The sequence below is a fragment of the Aythya ferina genome (genome assembly GCF_964211825.1).
Source record: "Aythya ferina genome assembly, chromosome: 15".
Classification (NCBI taxonomy): domain Eukaryota; kingdom Metazoa; phylum Chordata; class Aves; order Anseriformes; family Anatidae; genus Aythya; species Aythya ferina.
In genome coordinates, this window is record NC_140314.1 from 14,801,329 (window position 1) to 14,828,426 (window position 27,098).

Sequence of the window (27,098 nt, forward strand, 5' to 3'; positions counted from 1 at the left end):
CATTCCACTTGCCCCAATTTTGCTCTATCATTCTGCCAACTATTCTGAGTATAACCAATCTTTCTCATAGTAACTTTTTAAATTTGTTCCAGAGAAGTCAAACATATCAAGCATTTTAAGTGTCACAGAATAAACAGCTCTGGCTAAGTCTTTCCTCCTACTATCCTTCTCTGTGCACCAATTTAATAAAACCAACTTTTACTTATAGCCACATTTGTTAATGTAGTATAAACTTACACAGTTGAACAGCATTTGATTTTCTTGTTCTGTTTAGATAAATTAGGCAATGGAAAAATAAATAAATAAATAGAAGTAACAGTAAAAAACTATCTGCAAAACTGCACTGGCATTTAACAAGTTGTTCTGCTTATGAGAAAAGGCGTCAGATTACTAACTATGGGGCAGTGAATGCAGGTGGAATGATGCAATCCTGGGGATCTCTACAACATGGATTGCAGTATTGAAGACACTGAACTGTACTCCTCTTACACATAACTGCTCATAAGTCTTAATTTTCTGACATAAAAGAGCCATTTCAATTCTACTTTTTGTGAGGTGGTAAATTATGTGCTTAAAATGTTCGAGTGAGCCAGAGCTCACTTTTTCAAGTAATATGCTAAAGTTCACTACACTTTAGACCAATAAAATAAATTACATAACCAACTAAGCTAACACACCACTATCTGTTATAGATGTAGGTATAAAAATACACATATTGATTGAGCAGATGTTTATTGAAGCACAGAGAAATTAGTCTTTATTGTGATAGAAGCACCAGAAAGAAAAGAGAAAATTTGAAGCTACTTAAAACTTCTCATATCAAATCCTTATAGCACACACCAAACACTGTATTTTTAGTTTGTTGGTTCAATTCTTAACATTTTCATAGCGAACTATATTTCAGAAATCTCTTTTCTTTGAAATAAAAAGATATATTTTCAGATACTTGTTATACATTAATTACACCTTATGTATTTTAATACTTAGCTAGCTATAGGAAAGTTATCTTACTAGCTTTTGCAGTAAATGTGAAATTCTTTACTTGAGAAACCACCCACATATAAAACCACTAACACAAATGCTGACAATCAGTCTGACATCCAATCTGTTTCCAACCTACAGCCGCAGAAATAGAGCACTGTAAATTCCAAAAAAAGATCACTAACATTTTCCCTAGTTTGAAGTACTTTTAAATTTGTTCTATGACTCAGAAACTTAGTCTCTGCTGGGTTCATCCTTCCTCCAACTCATTAACATGTATAATTAAAATGTAAGTAACAAAAGTTTTTGCATTGGGGCTTTCGAAGAATAAGAAACCAGACTGTCACTGAAATTCAAGGCACTGAGTTCTCTGAAATTTTCTAAAAGCTCACCTTTAATAACTGTAACATGACTAAACTAGTGACAAGACTCATACCTTCATATGAGTTATGTCTGGATTTCCAAGTAGACAGTAATGAAAACATCTTGACATACAAAATTTCTGAGATAAGAGAAAAGAAAAGGAACAGCAACAACAACAAAAATATATACATGAAATTCGGCATCTATTGTAAAACACCAATGAATATGATATAAAAAAGTTTCAAAAAAGTGGGGACCAATGTAGCACATCCAAGAGGTTGCAGCTAAAGGAACAGTATGTATGGCTTTATGTAGAGTAGTGGTAGGACATGGAGAACAGTTAGTTTTGAGCCTAAGCTAAATTAACTCAAAGTGTAGTAGTTCACTGTATTTGTGACTGCGCTGTGCTTTGAAATAACCATACAGTCCAAAATATCTGTCATTCTGGTCTCAGCAGGTCTATGACTTCTCTGAGATCACACCATAAACTAAGAGAAGCTGTAATGGTTTGGGGGAGCCAGCAGTTCAAACTAGATGGCTTCAATTTTTGTTCCATAAATATTCTCAAGTGGGAAGATTCTCAACCTCTTTGTTCTATTGAATGAATTGTGATCCTGCTGACAAGCAGGACTACCATGGACCATCTCATCCCACACCTCTTCAAATACATTTATGAAAACTGAAAAAAATAAAGATTCCTACTCATACTTGAAAAGAATCAGGCATAAAACATCTTAACAACAAATATACTAAAAGTGCTCAGTACGTCTACAAGGTAAATTAATAAAGGACAAAATACATATCTCAACAGATATGTAAAGTTTTACAGTATGCAACTCCATAGAAAGAACACATAATAAGAGAATGCACTGACAAGGGAATTTAGGAAATATACTTCTACCTGAAATTTGGTTTCTAGGTATCTAAAAACTTCAACCTTACAAAAACAAAAAATGTGTTAAAATAGCCAGAATTTAAACAAAATTATAGTAATTATAAAAATACCCAATTTAAAAAATGTTTTTGTGATGTAGCATAAACAATTTTTTTCAAATTATACAACAATAAGAAGTTTGAGTAGTTTGTGCTGTGAACTGCAAACTGCAAATACCCAGGAAGAATTTTCACACACACAATACAGCTCAAAGAGCTGGAAAAAATAAATAAATCAGGTTTTATCCACTACTCAACAAAAGCAATACAACAACTAATACTACCACTAAAAATGCAAGTGATGTGCTGAAGCTTAGTAATGAAGATAACGAAAGCAGTACACTGATTAATGCCAAGTCCTGCACCTGGGGAGCCCCATGCACAAGTTCAGGCTGGAGAATAACTGGCTGGAAAGCAGCTTTAAGGAAAAGGACACAGGAGTCCAGGAGTACAAGCTGAACACAAGCAAGCAACTTGCCCTTGCAGCAAAGTATCCTGATCTGTGCTAGGAAGAATGCAGTGAGCAGGTCAGAAAAGGAATCCTTCTGCTCTGCTCAGCATTGGTGAGGCCGCACCTGATGGACTGGGCCCAGCTCTGAGCTCTGCAGTACAAGAGGGAGGGACGTTCGGAGAGGGTCCAGCAAAGGACCAGACAGAAGAGTGAAGACTGCAGTATCTGACATACAGTGAGAGCCTGAGAGAGCTGAGACTGCTTAGCCTTGAAAGACAACTTGAGGGATCTTTCCAATGTGCATAAATACCTGATGGGAGACAGTAGAGATGGAGTCAGATGCCTCTCAGTGATGCCCAGGCAGGTTACAAAAGGCAAAAAACAACGTACTGGACATCCCATTTCCACATAAGAAAACCATTTTTTTTACTGTAAAAGGGATCTATTAAATACTGGGACAGCATTTCCACACTACATGTGGAGTCTACATCTTTGGAGATACCCAAAACCTGACTGACGTAGTCCCTTATGTATCTGCTGCCTGATGCAGCTGATCCTGCCTGGTGTCGAGGTGGTTGAAAGTCCATGAAGCACTGAGTTGTCAAAAGGTGAAGTGGAAAAAAAAATTATACTCTAATAAGAAGAATAAGCAAGGAAGCTAAAAGGTTTCAGTGATGACATACCTGGAATTTCAAGTCGAGATGATAAAGACTTTTTTTTTTCTAGGATAATGCAGCTGAAGATATATATAACTTCCGAAGAACTATAAACATAGTGTATTTATAATATAGTGTATGGATTTTTTATGACAAAACAACCTTAAATTGCACAGTGCCAATTTTATCACCATGTCAAAAACTTTATAATTTATTAAAAAAAAAAAGAAAACTCCATTGCTGCTAAAATGTAAATGGTATTGATGATTACGTTTTATTGATTCTTGTTCTTAGCAGTGATTGCTGAAACTGAAAAAATAAATAAATAAATAAAAGGGAGGGGGGAAGGGGACCGAAAGATTTAAGTATAAAATTAGACAGAAATAATCACTTTTGCCCAGGCCAACTCTAACCACAACTTACTTATAAGAGCTGATGTTGTGACACTGACATATTTTTTAATAGCTTAAGTAAGTACTGCATGCATGAAAGATAAAAGATAGTGAAACTTAAAGTGGAGGGAAAAAATGGCTTTCCTTCTCAGATAGATGATAGCTTTTGAAATCTTTTAAACTTTCTCCTACCTACCGTGTTTCATTTCAGAATCCAGCATTACCACACAAAAAGGAGGCTTGCTCTGTCAATGGGGTAGTATATTGCTCAAGTGTTCATCAAAAACCTTTATTGTTTGCCTTAAACTGGGTCTTTGAAAACGTTTGATAGCTGAATTATAAACGCAATCTTCTGTGTGATTTTTTAAGCCTTGGAAAATAATATTTTAACTCTACAGTTCACTTCAAATTGTCTCTTTCTGATCAATATCTCTTTAAATAGGGCATTTCCCTGAATTAATTAGCATTTTTATTTCATATTTACTACTGTTGTATTTTCACTTAAAATAAAATTAAAAAAAAAAAAAGTATTTTGATTATTCATGGGATCTCTATTTGTCACAAATATTTTCACAGAAGATCTAGCCTTGAAAACAGAACTGGTGAAAATTACCCAAGTGATAGTGTTTATCACTGCCATCAATATTTGAATAAGATAATACACCTTTTGTGCATATATGCTAACTAAAAGACTACCAGTTACTTGCTATGTTATACAGTTTCCAGTGGCTCCACTGTCACTGGAGGCCACTAAACATATTACAGGCACATTTCCTAAAAACGTAGAACTGTTAAGCCCAGTAAAATAGTCTGACTACTGACAACATAGAAAATATACCTTTTATTTAAAACAAAACAAAACAAAACAAAAACTATCAAAAAATAACAATTATATTGCAGATGCAGATTAAGAATATAGAAGAACTCAATTTAAGTTGTAAAAAATAATTTGCCAAATCTGAATTCTTTGAACCTGCTAAGAGAATAGTCATTTCAAATAGAAAGTACCAAGATTTCATTTGATTTACAGAAGACATCTGATTCAGGGAAAGTTAGAGAAATTATTAAAGTTTCACTATCAAAAAAAAAAATAAACACTAGAAAGAATGAAAGGTAAATGTTTGTTTTCATAATTCTATTATGTGTTGCTCTGGTTTTACTTTGCTATGCATTCTTCTGTTTCCTTCCCTGGTCTCCTCCCCCCCCACCTTTTTCTGTTCCTTCCTGCCCAAATGTAAACAGATAACACATTTTTATACATATATATGTATGCACATATATATATACAAAAATGCCTGTACCCTTTCCAAACTTTGTATTGCTTGATGCAAATTAGCCAAGAAAATTGCTGTGAAGAGAGAAAAAGTGAAGACAGTAAAACATGTTCTATATGCACCCCAAAATAATCACACTTGCCCAGCTTTTTCTCCTCTTTGAATGACAGACAGAAGGCACAGATGCCAAGCTGGGGAAGTAATTTTCCAGTGATGGCATCTGGCTCTCTGGCATACTCCACTGACATTTGTGCTGGCTTCTTCGCAGTTGCTTCTGGGTTTGTAAATGGATTAAGTTGATGATAGGATGATGCCTGCTCCTGGATGCTACATTTCTTGTACCTCACCTTTGAATCTATTTAATTTCTGTAAGAATTATGGTCTTCCCCATTCTCCTGAAATCTTTGTACTTTAGCTGACATATGCAATGATGTAATTTAGAATAGTCTTGTACTAATGGATAATTTGGATAGAACAAACCACTTTGTGTATTTTACAATTGCTAAAAAATCTGCCAAAACTTGATACAAATACTTTATTCAAGGATACCGTTTGCTTTTTTGACCTTAAAAAAGAACTAAAACTCTGAAAGTATAATTATTGACAATAACAAAAGGAAACATTTTTAAAAATTGATTACAATCTGTTAAAACTCCTTCTTCTGTATTCAAAAAATTATAGTATCATTCTATATATTGCAGAAAATGTGAATGAAACATTTATATGCTAAAGTAACAAGTCAATAAACTATTGTAACATATCACAAAAGGTAAATCCAATAGGCAATCTCTCAACAACACAGTTTCTAGTTTAGAAATATCAGTTTATGTGACAGTAATCACTAAAACAGATGGGCAAGGAGCCAAAAAGTGGCATCACATCAGCAATGGGCTGAATGCAACTGGGAGCTGTGGAGCAGAAAGGAGCTATGCCAGATTGTATGGCAGCTGAGAATCCTATTTGTAACCATTTGCTTTGTAATCTCACACACATCTAAAAAATTATGCATTCCCTATTGATTTCATGCTAAAATGGGAAACAAAAAAACCAACAACTCTGTCTGAACTTGAACATAGTGTATGCTGACAAGTTCTTATTTCCTTTGAGGACTCAGGATTTTCCTTCTTGCATTTCCTTGTTCATTTCAAGGAAATGAACCTTCACTCATTATTCACCATTTATAACATTTTCTTCACAATTTACAACAATATTTTCAGATGTTACAGTAGTGACAGTCAAAATAAAAACAGAGGTCTGCAGATAGAATTATCCAATAGATTAAAAATGTTTCTAAAACTTGTCCAGAAAAAAAAAAAAATATATATATATATATACATAAAAATCATATATATATATATATGCCTGAAATAACAGGCATATATATATGGCATATATATGCCTGTTATTTCAGGCATATATATACATATATATATATGCCTGTTATTTCTTCACCTCAGGAGATAAATTTTAATCTACCGACAGAGTATTGATAAGCAGCACTTTCCTAAAATAAATGTAGGTATAAATCTAGACTCAAATGTGATATACTCTCTAAAATGACTAGAAAAATGCAAATAAAAAGAGTACTTAAATGTATCATACTATCATCTTTCTTTTAAGAAAACAAGTTCATACAAAACTTACTTTTAAGTCTTTCTGTTGTCTAGTAAACCACAGTACATTTCAGAACATACAATTTTCTAATTATTATTAGAATTGGCCATTATTATGCAGAACACTAACAAGTTGGTTGAGTAGATTGAGATCAATATTCACATGAGATATTCTGTTACAGTAATTAATAGCTTCCAATTGTTAGGACTAGCACAATGATAATAAAGCATTACTTTCAGTCCAATCTGATATCTAATGTTATTGAGATTAGGAATAACTTTTAATAAATAAATCCTTTGGATATAAAAGGGATGGCATTTCCTTTCAAGTACCTCAACAAGATATTCAGGGGGGTAGCTGTGCAATTAATCTGAGCAGTTCATTCATTTTCCAAACATACTTGCCTATTGGCTACTACAGAAAAATACTTCTTGACTCGCTTGCATTAATTATACATAGGAGATAAAGCCAAGGAAATCTGCAAGACACCAGAGACTCCATTAGTTTTCTGTGTGAATTCCAAATTTGCTTCATGTAAACAGAATGAGTCATATTATTGTCCCTGGCAGGTTCCTGTCCAGTTTCCTGAGCTGAAATCACATCACCTTTGCAATTTTTACAGAAATTTTTAGGGACAAAGAGATTTTAGGTGATTTATCTACCTTTCAGAATTTCAGAGCCAAGCAAAAAGTTTTATGACACTGTAAACTTTTTTTCAGCTTTTCCATCTTAAGCATTTATACCTAGTGTTTATACATAGTAAACTACATTTAGTTGCCTTGGATTAAAAACATTAAAAATAAGTTAAGAAGGTATGAAAACATTAGTGGTAGAGCAAATGAAACTGGGGAAAAAAAAAAAAAAAAGCAAATGGAGAAAAGCATGTTGCAGAATAGGTTCATTTTTATTTCCCTGAACTTCTTTAAGTTCTCTGAGAAAAATGCTTTAATCTAGACTAACTACAGCTGTATTTTACTTTTTTCCTTTGCAACACCCAAAAAGTAGTCCAGAGATGAACTAAATCATTATTTCATTATCGCACATTCATCTTTGTCCAAGTTCCAACTAAATTTAATACCTCTCCAGAGTCCAACTTTTTCTTGACGTGAACATTCTTACAAGTGAATTCTTACAAGTTTGCAAACCTGTATGTTAAATTATACATTTGCCTAAATTAAAAGTCTCTTCCAAATCTGCCAATATAATCCATACATGAGGCACAGTATATACATAATATATTATTATATATATGCATATATATATAAATTATTACATATATTTACACTGCATAAATTGAAAGAAATCCTCTTAAAAGCAGGATGAGTAGGTATGGGGGAAACAGCTGTAGGTGTGAACTGAAAAATTCAATTCTCAATTGAATTACAGCATGCAGAGAAATATTTCAATCTTCGTGCATGTGTGAACTTGATGCTGTTTCACAGAATATAAATTTTATCAATTCTAAAACATATTTCAAAAATAACAATGAATTTGGACATAGATTTGGTCATTAATTTGCATATATATGCACATATATACACACGTAAGTGTGCATGCATATATGCATATACGAATAAAACAACTTGCAGCAATAAGCAGCTTTCTGCAAAGGAGAATAGTGAAGATCACAGTTTGCTGGCTTTAGTCAGTTAAAATAAATGAAAACAAAATACCATTAAAGTGGAAGAATTAATTCAAGCTTCAGCTTACAGTATAAATCTTAATAATACAGCAAATTTTTCATTGACTTAAAAAGGATAGATATATATATGTGTTTGTGTGTGTGCATTCAAATATATATATAAATGCATATACATATATATGTATATAAACACCTGTAAAGCCATAATTAACTCAACTGGTTAAGTTTAGGGCAAAAAGGTTGTATTCAATCTGTATTTTCTCTAACACTATCAATTCAATCAAAAGGAATACATAAAAGGCAAAGAAAGAAGCTGAATATTTCAGCCAACTGCAGAATCAAAGTGGCAAATCACAGCTTTTGAACCACTGGCTCTTAAAGGAGCTAGGTACACCCACTGTAAAATTGGGTGACATTCATCATACTTGAAAATGAAATTTTTACCTGAAGAAAAAACTGTGCTCAATAATTTACCAATAATAGTATAGTATGATGCAATACTAAGGAGTTGTTCTTTCTAAAGCAAAAGAAGCTGTCAAAATGTTTCCTCTGTTATGAAATTACCCATCTCCAAAACCTCTGGAAAAAATGTGTTTTCTCTAAAACTACATGGTAATATTTTCTTAGACCAACTCTTGCTTCCATATGGTGACCTGCTACCACTGTGAGTGCAATAAACTCACTGCGCTAGTAGGTGGACTCATAACATTGTCCTTCCCTGTCATCAGCTTTGTTTTGGTGCCTGCTGCATAACAGTCATGCTCTCTGTAATTGATGTGCTGAAATAGACAACTTTCTCTTCCTTTTCTCTTTCCTTTCTCTTTACCTTTCTTTCTTCAAAGAAAGTATACCAGATGAGATAAAAAGATGTCAGATGAGATACGCACTCTTCCAATTGAAACCCCCAAGGGGCTTCCTTCCACTTGTGGGGAGGACCCAGTGGGGTTGGTGATGCCAAACCACTACTGGCCATGCAGTGCTGCTGTTGCACTTAACCTGTTAGAAGTTGATCATTATTTGGCTAAATCAAAGATTATTATTTTTTTAATGACTATGTAACAGACTTCAATTATTTATTTTCTAAGACAATTCTTTTAACTTTGGACTGTTACCTTTACATGGCCTTTACATGTTTGAAAACAAAACAAAACAAAAAACAAAAACAAAAAAAAAAAAAGCAAAACTGTCAAAACCTGCATTATGCAGATTCTGTGGTCACCATTAAAAATTAAATATGCATGAACTGGCGATAGATAGCCACACTACAAAGTACAACATGTTTGAACATTCCAATTTAAGTGAGGTAAACATTGTGTGAGCTCCTATTCTGTCTGTTAAGGGAGCAATTTTTTATACAGAGCATTTCTGTTAAGAAACTGAAAAGCAAAAATCAAAAACCAGACACAAGTCAGTCACTGAATATAAAATGGCAAATGTACAGCTACTCTACTTTGAGGCGTTTACTCTCTGAAAATGTATAAATGAGAATTAAGCATTTTGAAAACTGTTTCACAGCCAAAAGCCACAAACATCAGTTACTGTAAGCCATCTAGACTATGGTTACTGTCAGACACTGCTTCATACAACTCATGAAAATCCTTAAAACATCAAAATTCCTTAACGGAACTAGACAGCTAAAACAAGAGTGCTGTGAACCCAAACATTGCAGTTGTCACTACCAAAGATAACGGAGCAAAGGAGTCCTGCTGGAGCCATTTTGTTACAGTGTGTTATTGGAGGAAAAAAGACAAAATTCAGAGAACCTACAAGAGGAGGAGACAAGGAAGTGCCCCCACCCCCCCAAAAAAAAAAAAAAAAAGTCCATTTGAGGATTTCTAGCTATTGAAAAAGGTAGAGAAGGTGGTGGGCCTGAGGATTGCCTCTAAGGAGCCAATCACCTATGAACAAGGAAATTACCTTCTACTTTTTGATTCCTCTCCTTCTTATCAAAATATGTCTACGTATCTTTTTTTTTTGTCAATAAACACAAGCGAGTCAAAGTAGGAAATATCTCTATTTTCAATTTATTTCCTAATGAAAGAAAATTGCAAGACCTTGAGAAATTTTTGATGACCACTCAAGATGAAAAGAATATCAGGAATTTTATTAAAAAACAGAAAACTTCAGTTTCGATATGAGAGGAATCATTAAAGATGGTAAATCAGATACTGTCTATAGTCTTTATAAAAGGAAAAAAAAAATAAAAAACAGCAATTATTTTAAAAGGAGTTTTGTTTTAAGTCCCTGTGGATAAGGGTCAGAGGGTTGGCCATCAAGGTGGACATCCTGGTGGTGGTCTGTTATAGACCACTAAACCAGGATGAAAAGACAGATGAGGCATTCTACAAGCAGCTGGCGGAAATCAGTTGACTGCCAGCACTTTTTCTCATGGGGGACTTTAACTTCCCCCACTTCAAGACTTCTATAATCTCCCCTTTTTTTCTCCCATACGTTCTGCTGTCCCTCTCTCTTCTAATTTTTCTATGGACCTTCTCTGATTGTAAAAGACTTCAGTTACATCAGTGGATCTCATAACCTACAATCCCAACAACAACTCTGAATCAAACAAGCATGTCTTCTAAATATGTCACCATTTGTAAACATTTCAGTAGGAACCAAGATGCAGAATATCACATGACAATACTTATATCATTTCCCTCTTGTTCAGAGCTGTAAGTTGTAGCATGGACCGCTTCTTGGAGAGCTCCAAATTGTACTTTGAAGCATAAACTTATCTAAGGTGCAAGAGAAGCAATTTAATAGAATTATCTACAATAAACCTACAAGAAACACCTTTATCAGCAACTTCACTTTGAATTCTGGTGCTTACAAATGTCTTCTGTACCCACAGAGCTGTTGAAGGGATACTTCAGAAACAATACATAAACGTTTTTTAAAAAGTTTTAGAACTTCCTTTTTAGTACATCAATATCAGTAAGTAGTTGAGAGTGTGCATCAGAACCAGCTATCGTATCATTCAATATGGAATGGAGAGCTTTGTATGGTTATTGTATGGCTGAAAAGAGAGGAAGGAGGAAATTAAACAGATACAGGTTAAGAACCTGTAAATGGTTTAAGACCACCATTAAAAACAGGATCTGATTGCATCATTCACCTTTTCTTCTCAAGAATAATTATTACTTGCTGAACAACATGAAAGTCCCAATCCTGAAGTAAATCAACTACTAACACTTAAATACCAGTAGTGTTCTGGTTATGCCCAAAGCCGCTGTCACACCAAAACAAACAAACAAAAACAGCAGAAAGAAATAAATTAATTTCACGTGACCCTTCTAAAAAGACAAAAATCTAAATGGAATATCCACTGATCAACATTATTAGAATGTTAAAATGTAATTACAATTAAAATATTCAAATGTACACACCAGGTAGTTATAATACAGTTCCCAAATGTAATGTACGTAAATGGCTGGCTTTGTATTTATTTACACATAAATATGTTAGCATACACTAATGCCATTTAAAAATAGATTGACCGGCACGTATTAATTATTGGAACAATAGTTTTATCCATTGTGTCAATACAATTTTGAATTCATACTATTGATAAAATGCATTAGAAAATAATTCATATATTGTTATCTTGTAAACATGTATGCTTTAAAAAAGTGCATTGTGTTTTCATTCATTCCATTAAACACATACTGCATTCATACCTAAATAAAAATATTTATGCATTCATATAAACAGTTAGATAAAGTGTTTACATTTCTATTTATTTTATGAGTTCAAAATAGGTTTATGTGACACCTAAAATTAAGGATCTTAAAATGAGTAATCCTGTAGTACTCCTGAGCACATGCACATGATCACTATGTCACACAGGCTGACCTCAGTAGAACAGCATCTATCAACAAACAAATGTTTTAGTGAATCATATTTCATTTAATAATGCCTGTAAATGTGACTCCAGTAAAGCTCCAATATCTTGCACACAACCAGAAATGCAAAGAGACATTTTCAAAAGCCAGGGCAAATGCTATGGATGACTTTCCCCGGCTTTCACCAGGCACTGCCATTAGAGTGCTTTAGCTTCCATTAAGTTGTCACTTCCCTGTGCTGCCAACTTTTCAAGGGGGACAATTCGTTCTGACAGAACCATGGCCTGTCACATACACTAACAGTTCAGTAGAAATGAACAGGAAAACCTTCAAAGCTGATGGATTTATTAGTGATTGGAACTGGCATATATATTGCGTACAAAGGTAGGTAATTAATAATCTTTAACCAGTTCACCATAAGTGATTCATATTTATTTGTTGGAAATACAGTTTATGGCATACAAATGTAAACAACATGAAGAAATTCTTTCATTGGTTTCTGAACTTTGTAATTAATTAGCCTTTATTGATCATGACAATTTTGCTACAACATCTAACTCATACATACTTTTAAACCATAAGAATTGCCATACTGCCTAAGAGAAAAAGCTCGACTAGTCTAGAATCCTGTGAGCAGCAGCAAACGCTTAAGAATATAAGAAATGCTATGTGAAACATAGCATTTGTCCTCAAAAGACAAATCTTCATCTGAGTTCCTGCAGTCAGAGGTTGCTGAGCCACCTGAGACATAGCTTGTATGTAGATCACTGCACCTAACAGCCACTACGTGGCCCATCCTGCATGAAACTCACTAAAGTGATAGTTTTGCAATTATGGTCCTTGTGACAAAGAGTAGTTTGCTAATATTGCCTGACAATATCACTGAGTGCTAATTCCCATACAGGGAAAAATATCTCTTTTGTTCAAAGCATTCCTGATTGTATGGGTCTCTCTTTTCACTTATCTGTCCTTATTACAAACTCAAGAATGTAAATCGATTCAAGATTTCATCCAATCGAAGCTATCTTGTACTTGTTTTTCTTGTCATCTGTTTAGTATGTTCTCTGGTTCTGCCTGTCAGACACACGGTGGCCGGAAATACACTTGCTACATAAGATGTGAATGCATCAAGGATTTAAGCATTTAAGATCTCCATATCTCAAGTTTTCTATCACAGACATGATTATCAGTCTTTACCATATTCATCATAGTATAAGTTTTCGTGAGAAGAGTTAAGAGATTAATTATATTATATCTTCAGCAAGTTTCAACAGAGAAACTTCATACAACCTGGAGACTGATAAATTAAATTAAACATGTTATTTCAGTAATATCCTGTCTGTACAAATATGGGAAAATGAAGCATTAAAGAGTGCAAATTGTTTTCTAAAGTAGAAGACAAAGACACAATTAAGCACAGAATCCTCAAAAAATAAGCCAATGAAGTATTTTCTTCTTCTAACTCTATACAGACTTTATTCCTCTTTCCTCTCAGTCACATGCTCCACACTCACCTCATCAGTTGGTTGCCATTGTGGTTTATAGACCTTCTAGAAATTATTCTACTGGGCAGCACACAAAGGCAATAGGGTCACTGCATATGCATAGAGTGGCATAAAGAGAGTACATGATGTCAGAAGAAAAGAATCAGAATATTCAGACACTTGGGAAAGATAAGTTTGCTAGTGACAGCAACAGCCAGAGTGGAGACAGAGTTACAGCCAGCTGGCTGAGAAGGAAGGATGACAGCCATCATATTAGCTGAGAATAGCCAGGAAGTCTCAAACATCACCACAACAGAGAGACTTGGCCCATTATTAGGGACAAAAGAGAGTGCATTAAATGTTTTGAAGGACATAAGCAGAAGGACAATTGTTAAAGAGGAGAAAAAGAAGTAACTAAAATTTAGAGGACATTTTACTAATTCATGGGACATTAACATGAAAACTAGGGTAGCAAAATATTAGACAATGTACCAGATACATAAGGAGAATATAAAAGAACGATTCGGAATGGGTATATAGAGATAGGAAGGCAAGGTGAAAACAGAATAAGAGATGAAGAACTGAAGTAATAGAAGTGTGAGCAGTGGGAAAAAAAAAAATAAATCAAAAATCTTGGTTGTAAGTTTGAGATAATACTGACTACCTAATGAGGAAATGAAACATAAATAAAAATGAATTAAAAAATATATATATCGAGATGCATCTTCATTACTGGACAAGTGATTAGGGAGAAATTCAATCTCCCAGCAGCTGAAGACTCAAGATTTAGGAAGAAATCTCTACAGGGTGGGAGAGTGGGAAATAAGTTAATCATCTTCTATTACTGTTTTTATTTTCTGAATAAATATTTTTTAAAAGTTCAACATTATTTTTGAGTCTTGCTATATTCTGGCATAAAATTCAATATTCAGGCAGTTAAAATTCAAATAGTTTAGAATGGACAGAAAGTGAAGGAGATTTTTTCATTTGCTTAGAAAAAGCGTTGAATTAGCTGGTGATATTAAGTAGTCAAGGTTATGTTTCTGTTATTACATAGATACCTGGCCAAAGACTTCTAGCTAAATGATGCATGCTTGAACTCAGGCATTTTAACTTCCGATGTCCATTCTTTTTCGCTCATAAACAGCCCTTGCATATTAGGATTTTCTTTGTTTTCAAAACTTGCCATCTTACTGAAAAGGTTTTTAGGACAATTTGAAAAGAGTTTTGACCTGAACTGCTCTGAAGTTTCTGCACATATGTCTAAAGATAAGCAGAATATTTCACAGAAACCACAGAATAACTTCATCTGTTTTCTTTCCTATTATATTAATTTTAATATTAGGACTTCTGGGGCAGTTGGAAAAAATCAAGGCTGAGTGATGTCTTATGTTGCCAGATGGATAGGCTGCTTAGAACCTGAGTCAGAGAACAATTAGGCAAGTTTTCATTAGGAGCAGATAGTAAGTACAGAAATAATAAGCTGAAAAACTGAATTCTGAAAAACTTATTGGTTGAGTATGAGCTGGTAAACCATTTCTATTTTTTCCCCATAGTTGTTCAGAACTGCTTGTTATATTCTTCAATGTGCCTAATAGCTACACAGAAAAGAAAAATTAGTTATTAACTAGCACTTCTTCCATTCTTTGTCAGGTTCCCTGCCCCTTCCCCCCCCAAATAAATAAATAAATAAATAAATAAAATTAACAAAGCTCATCAATTACTCTTAACACTCTAAATAGCTGGCAATGTTTATCCAAAATCCTTTCAGAGTTATTCAGCTCTATCTTGCAGCTCATTAAAAGGATCTCTATTTATCTGCTGTGTGTTACAGTCCTTAACTTTGGCACAACACACAAAAAGGAAGCCAATTTTACTTTTCCCTGTGGTGTTAATTGGTAGAGCACGCTGCCTGCCTCTTCATTAATTATGTCAATGTGTATGAAACTTTCATTTTCATGGTGGTGTATTAACAAAGCTGTGGAATGAGGATGACAAAAAGCCAGCAAACTTCTGTGCATTTAGAACCGGATAATGAAGGCTACTAATGGTCACAATAAAATGTTTATTTCAAAAAGCAGCTTTTTTCCTCCCTATCACTTTCAGATAACATTTACAGCAAGCTCTTGCTCAAATAAACAAGATCAAGTTCTCTGTAGAAAGTAAGTCTTCATATAGTGCACAGATAATGGACCTGGAAACTCCGTAACTTCACATGTTGCAAAGAGTGAGGGAAGGACCTCTACCTCAGCTGAAATAGTTTTGCTCCTAGGTCATTTTCAGATAATTTACGAACCTCATCCGAACAATGGTATAGAAATCTCTCTGACAGCTCACTAAACACTTTTTTTTTTTTTTTTGGTCTCTAAACTACCACAACAAAAACGGTCACTGTATCCATGATATTCTGGACGCCTTCTGTCTATTTCTCTTTACTAACCACATAGTTTGGTAGAAGAGTGACACCTAGCTTTTTTTCCTCTTTTTTTTTTTTTTTTTTTTTTTAATTCTCACCAGTCATTCAAATATCATACATCCATGATGTTGTACTTTTGCAAGCTAAGCATATGTACAACCCCTCCAAAATAAGGTTTCCTTTGTGGGGGGGAAAAGTTACTTTAAGAAAGCATCTTTTAAGTGTTTTTGACTTTGTTCATTCCCCCAAAGTGTATAACATGTATAACAAGCAATTTTACAGTACACATTTGACATGTAACTCTTCCTATGAAGAATGTTTGTGAACAGCTTTCCGGCCTGAAGAAGTGAAAAAATGCTACATATTTGATTTTAAATGAAAACAACACTTAAAAATAATACTTGTCAAAACTAATTTAAAGATAGTTACCTTGCAAATGGAATGAAATAGAAATATTTAATGTAGGCAACACATAAATAGAACATTAGGTTTCTTTAACAGTACATATCAATACAGCATGAGGAATATGGTATCCACCCTATAGTCAGAGAATCCTTCAAAAGAGTCTTACTTGAATCTCAGTGACTTCAGATACAGCACACAGAACATAACTGAGTGTGTCTGGAGTGTCTGGAGAAAGAGATGTAAAGAACAAATGAGATGCATGATAAACCACTGCAAATCCTGAAATGCTGAACACAGTTCCTTATATTAAGTTTTAAAGTATTACAGAGTAGAAATGAAATACATTAAAAACTTCCTATTTTATAAATCTAGAATTAGCTTTTACAGTCTTGGAATGCACAACTAGAAAACCTTTCAATTTGCCTCCGAGGCTGCAACAAACAGAAGTCACAGACACAGGTGTTTGTTTCTTAGCTCACACCTCTTGCAAGTGACGAAAGGATTCACATTGCCAATAAATAGATTCAAAGGATTAGAAAAAAAAAAAAAAAAAAAAAAAAAAAAAAAAAAAAGCAAACCAACAAAACACAAGCAAAGCTAAACATACAATTTAATTCTGCATACACTACTTCTCACAAACTACAGAGTTTACATTCCAATCTGTGATCTAGTCTCTTTACTTCTGTGGTTCCTATAAATGATTTGGGATGTCCTTAAATTAGTTCTTTACAGTAAGACCGAGCAATTAAAAGAGAAAAATGTATTGAAAAACATTCCTACAATATTCCTACATTCCTACTTGCACAAACGGAATAATATAACCCAGCAGAACAAGAATGTTAAGTCTTGTATTTATGCTTCCTCCCTTCAGTTTCTCCTTCACCGTTTGACCTCAAGGCTAAAACAACAAACACAAAAATAAATTGATCTGTGAGTTGTAAGCACTTGTCCTTCAGTAATTCCAGTTGGGCCAATTACAACAGTGGATCAAGAGGGACATTCACTCTAGGTGAGCATACTCTTTAGCTGAGTTCACAAAATCAGATATGGAACCAGACAGGAAATATGCCTATTTCCTGTCAAATGCTCTTGCCACCTATGAAAACAGCTTACCAACCCACAGATGACCAACAGCCCACTGAAACAAGCACAGAAGTAATGCAGATGCCAAGGTGTCATGCCTGTTTAACTCAAGTATCTTGCTGAGTCTTAGAACATCTCTCTTCTGCCAGTTTGGTTTCTACTTTCCTTCTCTACTTTTCTACTATCTATGATATTTATATGTTATTTCTTTTAGGCTAGAAATGTGGTTGTACACAGACTGTATCTTTCTGTGCACCTACATGGCCCGACAGTTGAACCCAGGATGCTTGCAAAACAGAATACTTTCATATTTTCAACAAACACATTTATTTATGCATCTCCTTCCATACTCAAGTAAATACTCCTTCCATGTTCAGAAAATATTAAGAAACACACACACACACAAAAAAAAAAAAAGTTTACTTGTACAAAAGGAATAATATAACTCAGCAGAACAAGAATGTTAAGTCTTGTATTTATGCTTCCTCATTCTTCAGTTTCTCCTTCTTCACTGTTTGACCTCTCTATCTTTCCTTACAGTAATGACACTCCCCTAGCATCACTGAGTCCCTGCTCATAACCTCTTGACATCAAACCTATTCATTACTTCAGTTCTCCATATCCATGATCTCAGGATCATCCTCCTCTTCTTCTCACGTGGATTCAAGGCACCAGTCTTAGACACCTTCTCATTGCTACATATTCACTTATATCCCTCCTTGACAGATGCTTCACTGCTGGACAAGTCTATGTTCTCCTCTGTTACTAACAACATTGTCTATTGTCATTTCTTCTTCCTTTCCTGTCTGGTTGCTAGGCCCTACAGTCTTCTCCATTTGTAGGTTCCAAAGATGTTTATAAGCAACATGTGTCTTTACTCCTAGTGCCATTAAACCTACACTGAGAAAATATGTTTATTCAACTCTTACTATTTCTTGCTTCTAGTAAGTTTGGAAAAGTTATGACAAGAATATGTAATGAAACATTTTTTACATTGTTAGTCCTAATCTTCATCAGGAAACAGTCTTGCACAGAGACAGAAATTAAACCCAGAATATAAGAAGATAAATGAACAGTCACATCTACTACTCTGTAACTGAAACAAGACTTGGGTATAAAGGAAATACTCCAGAAAAATTTGCATCCCTATCAAAATGCGTCTCTTATAGAACTGATGTAGCTGGCAGCAGTAATATTTTTTTAGCATCAAGTTTTGAAAACAGGTCTTAAAACAAGGTACTTGCTACTATTTCTCCCTGGGAGTAGCTGACATCAAGAAGCATGCTTCAAGCATGCCATTTCACAGTGTTAGCTATTCCCTGTGCAGTTCTTGTTTATTTATTTATTTATGTATAAAATACTAAGACTTTGGATTAAGAAATGAGGTTTTAAAATTTCTTTGAAATTTCACTGTGTTGATGTTAATTAAAAACATTAAAAACACTACATGAAAGTTCTCTAAGAATTGCACATTTAATAGAAAGCATGTGTGAAGGAAAGAATGGAAACTTTAAAAAAAAAAAAAAAAAAAAGGAAAAGATTTATAGTCATTTTATTCAGAATTCATCAAAACTGCAAAATAATATACCAAAGGCAGCTGATTGATATTTTTTTCTCTTCCATATGGATATTTTTTTTTCTGTCACTGAGATAAAATGTTCTTTGTCAGCAGCTACACTTCCCTGACAGATTTTATACTTCAGTGAAGAATGTTTTATGTTCAGCAGCTGGCACATAAGTATTCTCATGCAGTTACTGCATTTCTACCCTTTTCAATTGTACAGAATTACACTTCTTTTCCTTATGTTCTGTCCCAACTTAAAACAAAACAAAAACATTCCAGAAACAAACAAAAAGAGAACCCAAAACAGCTGATCTATTCCCACATACCCTATCACCAGCCTCACACACCTTTTTTCAGTAACATACAAATACAGTTATCATGCACAACTATATCAACTGTATATTCCAGCACATGTAAGACCCAAACAATTCTTTAATTTTGTATATGAAACAAAAAAATAAGATAATTCTGAATGAATATATATATTTTTTTTAAAATAGAGATTTGCATTGGGAAAAAACAAAACACTAAATTCTCAGAAAGGAAGAAGTAACTCTCCAAAAAGTTGCATCAATGCTCAATATCTCTCAATACCAAAAAACTTTAGCAGGAAGTTGTCTAGTTTTTCATTCTGGGTATTGGCTGTTGTTACACATCTGTTTTTTTTTGACTGAAGAAACCTCTGTTACCACAGTTATGCTCCTTAGTAAAAGTATGTATCACAGAATCATCAAATCACAGCATGGCTGAGGTTGGAAGGGATGTCTGGTCCAACCTGGTCCAATTTGGTCCCAGACCCATGTCCAGGTGGCTCTGGGAGATCTCCAAGGAGAGATTCCACAACCTCTGTGGTTCACACAGTAAAAAATTCTTTCCTGATCTTCAGACAGAACCTCTTGTGCCCACTGCCTCTGGTCCTGGCCCTGGGCGCTGCTGAACAGAGCCTGGCTCCATCCTCTGTGCACCCTGTCTTCAGGGATTTATAGGCATCGATGAGATCCCCTTGAGCCTTCTCCAGTCTGAGCAGTCACAGCTCTCTCAGCCCTTCCTCACAATAGCCACACTCCGGTCCCTTCATCACTTGTGTGGACCTTCTTTGGACTTTGTCCAATATGCACATGTCATTCTTGTGGTGGAAAGCCCAGAAATGGACACAGGACTCCAGATGTGGTGTAGTAGTAGTACTCACCAGTGTTGAATAAAGGGGAAGGATCAATTCCCTTGATATGCTGGTAACACTTTGCTTGATGCAGCCCATTAGCCTTCTTTATTGCAAGAGCACATTGCTGGCTCATGTTCAGTTTGGTGTCCTCTGGCACCCTCAGGGCCTGTTCTGTCAATATGCTTTCCAGCTGGGTGGCTCCCAGAATTTATTGCTGGGGGCTTTGAGTCCCCAGGTGCAGGACTTTGCATTTCTCCTTGATGTTCAGGAGATTCCTGCCAGCCCATTTATCCAGCCTATCCAGGTCCCTCTGGATGACAGCATGACCTGCTGGCATATCAGCCACCCTCTGGGATATCATCTACTCTTCCCAGTTTTGTATCATCTGGTCATGATCATACTGTATCTATTAGAAATAAATCACTGCTCATCAGTTCAGGTCAAGTTAATCCCTTCTTTAAATCATGTCTCTAAAGCTTTCACTGTCAAATATGTTTCCCAACCCAGTAGTCATTCTTATGGAGCTTCTCTAATTTTGCAATTTATAAACTTTCATCTAGAGCTTCCAAATATGACAAATGGACACAGTACTCCCAATACAAGTCAAGCAGTCTGAATAGAACATTTCTTAAGAAATGTATTGTTTTCACATCCAAAACCTGTGCTACCCATCTGGTCCATGCTACTTGGAACTCATATTCCAAGCCTCTGTTGAAATGGTGAAGACCCCATTGATGGATTTTATAAATTGATGTACATATATATATAGACATATTATATATATATTACTATGTATATTATTTTAACTGATCGTTTTTTAAACAAATTACTTGCTTGCAGTCAGTTTATCAAGAGATTCAATTTTTTACAACTCAGTCACTTTTCCAATATTTCCCATTCTCTACTCTTTATATCACCTACAAACTTCAGTCTGTGATATCTTGCATCTTGGTCAGTGACAAAAAGTATTGCACATACCAACCCAATCCCTGAGCGATTCTGTTATAAATACACATGATTACAGTCTCTGCAATTTCACAATGAGATCTCCCACTTAACCATTTTTATACACAATATATATGAATAGTTCTAGATTAAAAAAATCCCCTGACATTACCCATACTATTACTTTTGTTAATGAAAACCATAATTGTCAAGTTTATCTATTCTATCCAGATGTTCCTGAATAATAATAAGTTGCTGAAATAACAAATAATGATCCAGAGTTCCACATCCAACCTCTTCTAATTTTTAGCTTTTTTTTATACTTAAAATATAAATATTTCTGATTTCCATAGGTTCAGTCTAACTTCTTCCTTATTCATTTCTAGAATAGAAAATGTTACCTTATTTAGTCTTCACTCAACTATAGAACAGAAGTTATTACACACTTCTACCATTTCTGCAAATGGTATTTCTATCATTTCCATTCAGGAAAGGACTAAAGGACTGTTAAACTTTAAATTTTAATATGCTTAAAAACTAATGCTATGATTAAATTTTTAATTGTTACTGTTGTGTCAGTGCAAAAGAACATCCGATACTTCAAACAAGAATACACTCTTACCAGGGAGATCATTCCTGGTGATCCCAGTTCCGCCTGTTCCATTCCCTTCACTGCTCATAATTAAAAAACAAACAAACAAAACAAATAAATAAACAAAAGCCCTGCTTGCATTGCTTTTACCAAGGAAAGAACATAATTACAGTACTTAACAGACTGTACTTCAATTTTGGCTGCTTTTACTATTATAGCCCTTTCACATATGAATGTGCTTCTGAAAAGAAGCAATCAGTACAAGAACTCTATACATTACATACAATTCAAACATTGCAACGTACGTTACACAGAGTAGTGTATCCAAATGAGAGGTGATAAATTAATGCTACATTAGTATCATTATTCTAAAATAATACATGATGAAGTAATACCAACATGATAGTAACACCTGCATTACCAGAAAATTCACAGTAACAGCTTTGTGCCCTGACCTCTGATGACCCTAACGAGCCACCACTCTCCACTCTGCCCTGTCTCCATTGTATTTCTCTCTCTCCCCCTCTCACACACTCCCTGAACTTCAGATAGCATCACTTTCAGGCCTCTCCCCCCCAGCAGTGAACAGTAGCAGTTGCATTCCATTCCACCAACAAAATGCTGGACTATAGGGTTTGTGTCACTAGAGGTGCAGAATGCACTGGGTGCGAGGGAAGAAGTTAGGTTCAAACAAGACCTCAGTTTGGGGGAGTAAGTAGAATCATAGAAACATTAAGGTTGGAAAAGACATCCAAGATCATCTGGTCCAACCATAACCAATATCATCCTCTAAACCATGTCCCCAAGTGTCACGTCCATCCTTTCCTTGAGCACCCTCAGGGATGGTGACTCCACCAGCTCCCTGGACAACCCATTCCGATGCCTGACTGCTCTTTCTGAGAAGAAATGTCTCCTCATTTCCAACCGAAACCTCCCCTGGTGCAACTTGAGGCCATTCCATCTAGTCCTATCACTAGTTACCTGTGAGAAGAGGCCGACCCCCAGCTCCCCACACCTTCCTTTCAGGTAGTTGTAGAGAGTAATGTCTCCTCTGAACCTCCTCTTCTCCAGACTAAACAAGCACAGTTCCCTCAGCCACTCCTCACAGGGTTTGTGTTCCAGGTCCTTCACCAGCTTTGTAGCCCTTCTCTGGACACGCTCCAGGGCCTTGATGGCCCAAATACTGAACACAGCACTCAAGGTGTGGCCTCACCAGAGTACAAGGGGACAATTACTTCCCTGGTCCTGCTGGTAAGAGCAGGAGTTGTTCCTGGGAAAGAGTTCTGTTTTGCTGGAAAGCAAAACCACAGTATTATATATTCAGCCATTCACATAAAACATGCCTAAGCCATTTGCCTTCCTAGAGAGATATGAAAAGGTTTAAACAGTGAAAAATACTCTATTCAATATATTTAATAATAGTAATAAAGGCTCCACGGACATCAACACTATATTGCTTCTAATGCTTTTCAATTTTTGTGCTAAGATTATATATAGACAGACCACCTCTCTCTCTTCTTACATCCACTCCTGCTTGCCTTACAAATGATATCTTCACTGGTACGTAACTGAGATGCACCTGGTAATGTCTGTTAAAACCTTGCAGATATAAAGCCTAGAGCAATACCTGGTGTTTGGACATATGTGCACTCTTTAAAAGTTGTGCCTATATGTACTGTGACATATTCCCTCCTCAGCTGTGATGGTAAAATTTTATTTCCAACCTGGAGGGAAAGAGAATAAAGTGCACTGGATTGTGGGAAAGAGACAACAGGAAGTGCTGAACAAGTTCGCAGATGACACCAAGTTAGGTGCGTGTGTCGATCTGCTTGAGGGTAGGAAAGCTCTGCAGGAGGATCTGGATAGGCTGCACCGATGGGCTGAGGTCAACTGTATGAAGTTCAACAAGGCCAAGTGCCGGGTCCTCCACCTGGGGCGCAATAACCCCAAGCAGAGCTACAGGCTGGGAGAGGAATGGTTGGAGAGCTGCCAGGCAGAGAAGGACCTGGGAGTGATGGTGGATAGTCGGCTGAATATGAGCCAGCAGTGTGCTCAGGTGGCCAAGAAGGCCAACGGCATCCTGGCTTGTATCAGAAACAGTGTGACCAGCAGGGCTAGGGAGGTGATCGTCCCCCTGTACTCAGCTCTGGTGAGGCCGCACCTCGAGTACTGTGTTCAGTTTTGGGCCCCTCGCTACAAGAAGGACATGGAGGTGCTTGAGCGGGTGCAGAGAAGGGCGACAAAGCTGGTGAGGGGCCTGGAGAACAAGTCCTACGAGGAGCGGCTGAGAGAGCTGGGCTTGTTCAGCCTGGAGAAGAGGAGGCTCAGGGGCGACCTTATCGCTCTCTATGGGTACCTCAAGGGAGGCTGTAGTGAGGTGGGGGTTGGCCTGTTCTCCCACGTGCCTGGTGACAGGACGAGGGGGAATGGGCTTAAGTTGAGCCAGGGGAGTTTTAGGTTAGATGTTAGGAAGAACTTCTTCACTGAAAGGGTTGTGAGGCATTGGAACAGGCTGCCCAGGGAAGTGGTGGAGTCACCATCCCTGGAAGTCTTTAAAAGTCGTTTAGATGTAGAGCTTAGGGAAATGGTTTAGTGGGGACTGCTAGCGTTAGGTCAGAGGTTGGACTCGATGATCTTGAGGTCTCTTCCAACCTAGAAATTCTGTTATTCTGTGATTCTGTGAACTAAAGACTGTCTGAAGGGTGCCCTAGGGAACAGTTCACGCCTATGACACTTACTCTGCTTCCAAGTTTAGATTCTGATTCTGTTTCTAAGAACATGTCTTCTAAGAATATACCTTCTTGCTTCAACTGTTATTAATAAAGTAGTATACAGTATTAAATAACCAGAGCTCTAAAAAAGCTTCTATTTTTCTTTTCATTTCTAAATCGAAAGAAAGGTATGTAATACAACAAATAATTGCTAGCAGTTTTGAAAAGTGATTGCTTGAAGTTATTTTTATTTATTCCAAAATGTGTTTAGCAGTAGACAAAATAAAATAAGGTTATCAAGCACAAATGAAACACTTTTCATCTCGAGAGCATTTAATTAGCGTGTTCAATCTGAGTTAGCTGGCCAAGCAAATAATGAAGAAATACAATGGTGATCTAGACAGACCGTTTGGTTGCCCCTCTTCCTCTTTAGTGCCTTTCTTTACTCCAGCTCCCCAGTTGAGCTATATCTGCATTTTCTGTCTGAACTGTTTTTACAAAATTCTAGCAACAAAGATGCTGCCACTTTCCTAAACAACCTTGTCAACTTCTCAACTGCCCTTCCATTAGTTTCTCCCAATGATGATCCAAAGCTGACCTTGAAGCAATATAAGCCTACTGCAGAGTGAATACAGAGAAAAAGTTAATTATTTTCCTATCTGCAACTGTTTTTTATGTATGTGAAGACTATTAGCAAGTTCTTGTTCAGGCTTCTCTTCCTCAGCTTTTCCCTGTAGGTCACATTTTCCAGAGCTCTGCTGCTTCATACACTCCTCAGTACTTCTACTGCCAAAGTCACATTTTTCTTTAAGCAGTGTTCCCAGAATATTGCCTTTCAGCTTAAGCTTTACAAATACCATTTTTTTAAAGTAAGGCCTATTTCAGAGGCCTTACTTAGTTGTTGTCCTAAAACAGCATTTTGCAAGATCTTTCCCAAAACATTCATCCACTTTGACAGAAAGCTATTTACAGCTACTCTTTGAGTATGGCATTTTGTGTTTTTTAACAAGGTGCTTTATATCCATGTGTAACAGATTTATTTAAGCCATATTTCCTAAGAAAAAATACTACATTTGCTTAATGGACCTTGCAAAGCAGAATCTCTCTACTGACATACTTCTACACTGACTTTTAAAGGACTATTTAGGCTGACTGTGACGAACTCCAAACCAGAACCAAAATGATCCAAAACAGAAAGCAAACCAGCATAGTGCTGTACTTGCAATAGTACATCCTCATGTCAGAACATGAAGAAGAAATTCAAATGTACCTGAAAAACACGGTTATTCACACCTTTGACAGTATAGTTCAAAATTAGACTTGGGGGGTGAAGGGAGGTTACAGGAATGTGTCTATTCCATTAAGCTAATTTTTATCCCATAATGGTTACTTTTTTTTTTTTTTTTTTTTTTTTTTTAATAGTAAAGAGGCAGTAATGACCTAACTGCATTAGTTCTTCTTAAGTGTCAGTAATGTGTGTATTTGGCAAAGTATATACTGTGTCATGGATTCAAAATAAGTAAATAAATAAGTAAATAAACAAAATCACAAAATCAACTGGATTCCATATCCTGAGTAAAAAAAAATAAAAAAGAAAAAAGAAAGAAGGGAGAAAGCTTTAGCTTTGCTGAGTCAGGTGAACAAAAGGCATGTAATTTGACCAAACTGTACCTATATCTCTAAAGCACAAAATAATCTTTTATTTAACAGTAGATGTAAAATCATACAGTAAAACTGTAGCCTGAGTAATTAGAGAGCAGTTTCACACACTACATATGGAAGTGAATTTCATGGCCACTCTAGATGACAGTCAGGAACAGTACATTCTCCCGACTTGTTGGGAGAATTCCAACCCAGAGCAATTCCACGGCTCATTTTGGTACAATGAAAATTGCTTCCTAATTGCTTTAGGAATATTCCTAATTGCTTTTTAATAACATTTTTACATGCAGAAACAAAACTAAAGCTTCATTCAAAATATTATTTCATATTACTCAATAAAAGCATTGCAGAGCCCTTTTGGAAATATCCTAATGTTGTTAATAGCAAAACAAAAAGAAAAGAAAAATAGTAATTAATCATTAAAAACTACTCACAGCTTAAGACAAATTATGTATTTCCCTAAATGGATAATAATGGATTTTTTTTTCTCATATCACATACTTCTTTCTTAAGAATCCTCCATCTGTCTTCTGTCTCCAAGAAAACTGCTATTGAACGGTGTTGTTTAAAGTAGGTTTCTGAGTTTCTTGTCTCCTCTCTTCCCCCCCTCCCCTCCCCCAAGAGTCTTGTAACCTATAGGTAAAAGACAATCCTTCATGTACTAATCTTGTGTAGGGAAATATTAGGGACAAAGAAATTAAATCAGTAAAGACAGGGTATGAGAAGCACAGCTGAGTGACCACAAAGAAGCAAAACTGCACAGTTAAAAATAGCCGGTTCCTCCAGAGGTGGTAATGAGCGAATGAGGCATGTATGATGAGGATAACTAAAATAAAAGCAGAGTTTGATTTTTGATTGATAGATAGGTAAGGAACAAAATGTTATAAAGAAGCTCAAAAGAAAAATAAAAATTGTAATCCTCTTGC

The 27,098-nt window shown here is 35.7% G+C and overlaps 1 protein-coding gene across 37 annotated transcripts in view; it reads right to left on the minus strand.

The window, feature by feature from the left end:
• The window catches only part of RBFOX1 (RNA binding fox-1 homolog 1), an 873,300-nt gene that overhangs the window by 317,421 nt on the left and 528,781 nt on the right, over positions 1–27,098 (minus strand). The window contains exon 1 of one of the 37 annotated variants that reach the window (XM_084536932.1): positions 21,830–21,879. The exons of the other annotated variants lie outside the window; for them this stretch is intronic. Coding sequence (XP_084393058.1) covers positions 21,830–21,871 — 42 coding nt within the window. The 5' untranslated portion in view covers positions 21,872–21,879. Of the gene's footprint in view, positions 1–21,829; positions 21,880–27,098 lie in introns of those variants that run through there. 37 annotated transcript variants of the gene reach the window in all.